At 48.4% G+C, this 6,206-nt stretch overlaps 1 protein-coding gene across 1 annotated transcript; it reads left to right on the plus strand.

Moving 5' to 3' along the window:
* The first annotated feature begins 302 nt into the window (after window positions 1-302).
* On the plus strand, window positions 303-998 carry LOC136537018 (uncharacterized). The gene is made up of 2 exons (XM_066529124.1): window positions 303-647; window positions 714-998. Exons 1-2 carry the CDS (start codon window positions 303-305, stop codon window positions 996-998), a joined length of 630 nt encoding a protein of 209 aa, XP_066385221.1.
* Window positions 999-6,206: the final 5,208 nt, after the last annotated feature.

Consider the following 6,206-nt stretch of genomic DNA (forward strand, 5'->3'; position numbering starts at 1 on the left):
ATCCCCAATAGGGGCTGCCTGACCACTTCAACAAACTCATGGATAGTCCATGCACCAACCATGCCTACCCCGTCAAACACCTCTACAAGGACTGCGAGCTCCTCAAATGTTTCCTCCGATAGGCCGGCTAGCCAAAGGAGGGAGACAGCAAAGAGATGGCAACCAAGAAAGGAGGTGTGGCAGGCAAGGACGGAGATAGCTTCCCCAAACCTGAGGAGTGCATCATGATCTTCGGTGGGTCCAATGCCATCTAGATGAAACGCCAGCACAAGGTGCGCTATAGGGAGGCATATGCCGCTAAGATGGCCGTCCCCTCCTTCCTCAGTTGGTCAGAATCTCTGGTCACCTTCGATCAGAGGGACCATCCCTCCCACATGGCAAGACCAGGACGCTACCCGCTTTTCGTCGACCCTATCATCCACAAGAAGCGCCTCACTAAGGTGCTGATGGACGGAGGCAGTGGCCTCAACATCCTCTACGTCGACACCCTCGACGCCATGCACATTCCTCGGTCAGAACTCTGCCTAGCGGGTTCTCCCTTCCACAGGGTGATCCTGGGAGCGCAGTCATACCCACTCGGGCAGATCAATCTACTCGTCGCATTTGGCAAACGAGCCAACTTCTGCTCGGAGGTGCTCACCTTCGAGGTGGTAGACTTTCCAGGGTCCTACCATGCTATCTTGGGGTGTCCATGCTACGCCAAATTCATGGAGATCCTCAACTACACCTACCTCAAGCTGAAGATACCAGGACCAAACGGCGTCATCACTATAAGTAGTGCCTTCTCGCACGCCTTCACATGCGACCATGAGCATTTCAAGATCACCACCACAGTCATCAACTCGTCTGAGTTCCCACGGCTCGGGGAGTCATCAACCCCAATAGTCCCAGATTACAACAAACCGACCTCCTCGACGACCTTCCACCCGCTCAAGGAAACCAAGGCAGTGGGTATCGACCCCACCGACCCAACTAAGATGGTGCGGATCAGGAGCTAGCTCCTGGCCAAATAGGAATGCGAGCTCATCGACTTCCTGCACGCTAATTGTGATGTCTTCACATGGCAGCCTTCTGACATGCCGGGCATACCATGGGAGGTCGCCAAGCATGCACTACGCCTCATCCTAGGCTCGAAGCCTACCAAGCAACGCCTGCGTCACTTCGACGATGAGAGAAGTAGGGCAATAGGTGAAGAGATCGCCAAACTCCTCGTGGCTGGATTCATAGAGAGGTATTTCACTCCGACTAGCTTGTCAATCCCATTCTTGTTAAAAAGAAGATCGGGAAGTGGAGAATGTGCGTTGATTACACTGGCCTCAACAAAAGCATGTCCAAAGGATCACTTTCCTTTGCCTCGCATAAACTAGATAGTCAACTCCACCTCGGGTTGCGAGATCCTCTCCTTTCTAGATGCCTACTCAGGCTATCACCAGATTGTGATGAAAGAATCCGATCAGCTCGCAACCTCGTTCATCACTCCAAATGGTTCGTACTGCTATGTGACCATGCCTTTTGGCTAGAAGAACGCTGGCGCCACCTACCAAAGGTGCATGCAGCAATGCTTCATCGACCAAATCGACCCGCTCAATCAGCCTGATCAAGCTGAACGGCCGAAAAGCAACAATCGCCATCTATGTTGATGACATAGTGGTCAAAACAGCTCAAGCTTGTGACCTGATCGCAAACTTGGCCATGACATTCATGAACCTCCGAAGGTTCAACATCAAACTAAATCCCAAAAAATGTGTTTTTGGGGTTTCGAAGGGGAAGCTGCTTGGATACATTGTGTCTGAGCGCGGCATCGAGGCCAACCCCAAAAACATCATGGCCATCTCCAACATGGGCCCCATATGCAACATCAAGGGCGTACAAAGGCTCACCGACTGTCTAGTTGCCCTGAGCCGCTTCATCTCCCGGCTCGGCGAACGGGGGATGCCACTCTACAAGCTCCTCAAAAGGACGGACGCCTTCGTTTGGACTGAGGGAGCCCAGCAGGCTCTCAAAAGCCTTAGAGCATCCCTAACATTGGTCCCAATCCTTGTCGCTCCCGAACGGGGAGAACCCCTCCTCCTTTATGTCGCGGCAAGCAACCATGTGGTGAGTGCCGCCCTAGTCGTCGAAAGGGAGGAGCCGGGACACCAGCTCAAGGTACAGCGACCCATATACTTCGTTGGAGAGGTACTTACTAACCCCAAGGCCTAGTCCCCCCAGGTGCGGAAACTCCTATACGTCGTGCTAATGGCGACCAGAAAACTCCTACACTACTTCACCGACCACGAAGTTGCGGTCGTCACTTCATACCCACTCGGAGACATCATTCGCAACCGTGATGCCGTGGGGCAAATCTCTAAGTGGGCACTCGAACTCATGGGCCATGACATCAGGTATACCCCTTGTACCGCTATTAAGTCTCAGGGTCTCGTGGATTTTGTCGCCGAATGGATGGAGGTCCAGCTACCGACCCCGTACATCACCCACGAGTACTGGACAATGTACTTTGACAGATCCGTAATGGCGCTCGGCTCGAGGGCTGGAGTGGTTCTAATCTCCCTAGACAGGAGTAGACTCTGCTACGCCATCCGCCTCCATTTTTCGGCCTCAAACAACACCGCAGAATACGAGGCCCTCATCAACGGATTGTGCATTGCCATCAAGCTTGGCGCTACACGACTCTTTCGTGGTGACTTAGAGTTGGTCGTTGATCAAGTCATGAAGGAATCCTCCTGCAAAAGCCCCCTCATGACAACATACTGCTAGGAGGTGCGCAAGCTCGAGGACAAATTCTAGGGGATCGAGCTACACCATGTCCCCCAAAAGGACAACGATGTCGCTGATTTTCTCACAAAATTGGCCACCAGGAGAGACTTGTCCCCAAGCAGGATCTTCATCAACGACCTCCACGAGCCCCACTGTTCATATGACTGCATCGATCCGGTCGACCCCCACTACGGCTCTGGTATAAGCTAGTTATAGACTCTTGTCTAATTCAAGTATGGCCTGTGTGATTCTGCCTCACACCCCACTGCTTGAATTAGATCAAGGTCAAGTTATCAGCTCTACCTTAGTATGGCAGTCTTTGGTAGATTCATTAAGTTACCGATATTGCTTATTTCTTTCATTGTTTATCTAATTACAACAATATCACTCTGTCCGATTGAGATTGATCTGGATCGGCCTTATATCTTAGTTAACTCATCGTTTGCTAATCTAGAACTGATCTAATCTACATCTTAAGCGATGAATTATGTTTTTATTAGTTGTTTTATGTCAATCTTAATAGTGCATAGCGTGCGGTTAAGGCATATTCAATCTTGAGTAGATCTATCGGTTAGCGAGAATCATTTTATGGCCCATCATCACGGCCTGTGGGATTCTGCCTCTCACCCCACTGTTGGCACCGTGGAGTGGGGATCATTGGTTGATAGACCCGTTCCTAAGAAGAAACAACCTTAACTGTGCGCTATGCCTAAATCGGCTATTTAGCCGATATCGAATGCTTTCACGAACAGTTCACATCATGAGATCGTTGAAGTAGGGATAAGTTGAAAGATGTGTTAGCCCCATGATCTTGTTATTGTATTACGGCCTGCATGATTCTGCCTCATGCCCCACTGATATTAGTAATGAGTTAGGGTCGTCGAGTCTATTGTTGTTTCTACGCCCTGCATGATTCTGCCTCATGCCCCACTGGTCATGGTGATAGATGAGATCTAACATGTTCATTAGATTTATCTTTATTAAATGATTAAGTGATGTTGAATTGTTTCTTTATATAAGAAGGAGTTCGGTTACTCGTAATCTTTGGCTCAGCATGGACCGATCATCTATAAGGAAAATGGACCCTATGCCCATTTACTTTGGACTTTGGTGTTTGATGACTAACACAACCAAATTGGACTAATGAATTTGCAAGTGTTATGTTTTGTAGTTCAATAGGGTGCAAGACGTGACTTGGACAAAGGCGACATGATGATTCGATAATCAACACCATAAGCAAGACCTTAGGAGCACAAGAAAAGACACAAGATATCAAGCAAAGTCCAAGCACGAAGATAGGAACCAAGCCGGACGCAAGATCACGAAGAAACGAGCTCACAGAGGGCATAGGACGCTGCACAGGATGCTCCGATGCATAGGACGCTGCACAGGATGCTCCGATCAAGCAACAGTAGAGTCAACAGCAGCGACCGGACGCTGCACAGGATGCTGCACCGGACGCTCTGATGCACATGACGCTGCATAGGACGCTGCACAGGACGCTGAGTTCCAGAGTCCAGTCAACATTACTAAGGTTCCAGAAAGCCATTTTCGTGACCGGACGCGTTCGGTCAGTACTGACAGGACGCTGGCCAGAGTCCGGTCAGTAGCAGAAAAGTAGGATTTTGTTCCCAATGGCTACTTTCTCAGTGGGGCTTATAAATAGACCCCCCAACCGGCCATTTGAGGTGTGTGGAGCTGAGGAAACATACCAAGGGTGTTGATACACTATTTTAGTGATCTCCACATGCATAGTGCTTAGTGTTTTATTAGGTGATTAGCATAAGTGCTTTATGAAGTGCTTAGGTTGATTAGACCACTGCTTATGCGCTTGCTCTAGGTGTTTGCCTAGTGTTTAGTGAGGTTTGCATACCTCTTGCCACCCCATGCTTGCGAGCACAAGTGTTGTACATCGGAGGGGCTTGAAGTCTTGCGAGATCACACCAACCGCATTTGTGGTGTGGCCGCCACCGTGTACCGGAGGGAACAAGGCCCACGGCGTTTTGGCCGGAAGCTTGATAGTGAAGATGGTGGGGAGCATCCGGGAGAGGCTTGCCGAGAGGCACATCGGAGACCCACTTGCGCGTGGGGAAGGTCCGAGGCTATCCACGGAGTTACCCGACCAGGAGCTTGGCCCTTGCGAGGGATTCCTTGCGAGGGGCTCCAACGAGGACTAGAGGGAAGCTTGCGCGCTTCTCGATACCTCGGTAAAAATACCGGAGTCATCGACTGGAGTTTGCATATCTCTACCTTGCTCTTTAGCTTCTGCATTTACATTGATTACTTTAATACGTTTGCGGTAGAGATAGCAACACACTAGCAAAACCATAGTTGCACATCTAGATAGTTTATCTATTGCATAGGTTTTGCTAGGGTAAGAAAAAGAGGTCATAGTTTAGAGTAAGATAATTAAGTTGCCTAATTCACCCCCCCTCTTAGGCGTCATGGTCCCTTCAATTGGTATCAGAGCCGGTTGGCTCATATTTGGACCCTTGGCTTAACCGTCGTTGAGCCGACGCTATTGTAGAGTGGTTCGGATGGATACTACTTGGCCTCCATAATTTGACGGCACTAACTTCCCATACTATAAAGCTAAAATGGCTTGCCACCTTGAGGCGGTTGATTTGGGTGTATGGAGAGTCACTCGTGATGGGATGAAACCCATTAAGAATCCCAAAAAGCCCACAAAGAGTGATGAAAAAGAAATGCATTTCAATGCTAGAGCAAAGAATTACTTGTTTGAATCTTTTAGCATGGATGTGTTTAACCAAGTGTTCACCTTAAATGCGACACATGAAATTTGGTTAAAACTCCAAGAGCTCCATGACAACACAAGTAATGTCCGTGAGCAAAAACATTGTCTAGCCAAGCAAAATTATGATTCCTTTGCTATGAATGATGATGAGCTTGTTCGTGATATGTATTCTCGATTGAATCTAATTATCAATGAGCTCCATTCAATAGGATTATTAAAGCTAGATGATGCGGACATCGTGAGGAAGATCATCTCCATTCTACCACAAAAGAAATATGCAAGCATCATCACCATACTTCACAACATGGAGAACTTGAGCACCATGACCCCAGGCATTGTCATTGGCAAGCTAGTGGCATTTGAAATGTCACGTAAGATGGGTCAAGGAGAAGCATCTTCATCAAGCAAAGGCAAAGCTCTCGCTTGTAGCGAGAAGAAAAAGATGAAGGGCAAGAAAGTTGAGTCAAGCTCAAGCTCAAGCTCCTCAAGTGAAGAAGAAGAAGATGAGGATGATGATGATGATGAACAAGAATCAAGTGATGATGATCAATCCTCCTCCTCCACCTCCGACCTCGATGAAGAATCAATCAAACTTATCAAAAAGGTGGAGAAGATGATCATAAGGCTCAATGTCAAGGGTGTGCCCATCCGAATTCAAGACATCGTTTTCACTAATCAAAGAAACGAGCAAAGA

The sequence above is a fragment of the Miscanthus floridulus genome, chromosome 2 (assembly GCF_019320115.1).
Source record: "Miscanthus floridulus cultivar M001 chromosome 2, ASM1932011v1, whole genome shotgun sequence".
Classification (NCBI taxonomy): domain Eukaryota; kingdom Viridiplantae; phylum Streptophyta; class Magnoliopsida; order Poales; family Poaceae; genus Miscanthus; species Miscanthus floridulus.

What these genes read in the sequence shown, in the direction of transcription:
- LOC136537018 (XM_066529124.1), top strand. Translation starts at nt 303, where the DNA reads ATGGCCGTCCCCTCCTTCCTCAGTTGGTCAGAATCTCTGGTCACCTTC. An exon ending in CGGAGGTGCTCACCTTCGAG is followed by an intron (nt 648 to 713) that starts GTGGTAGACTTT and finishes AAATTCATGGAG; the next exon opens with ATCCTCAACTACACCTACCT.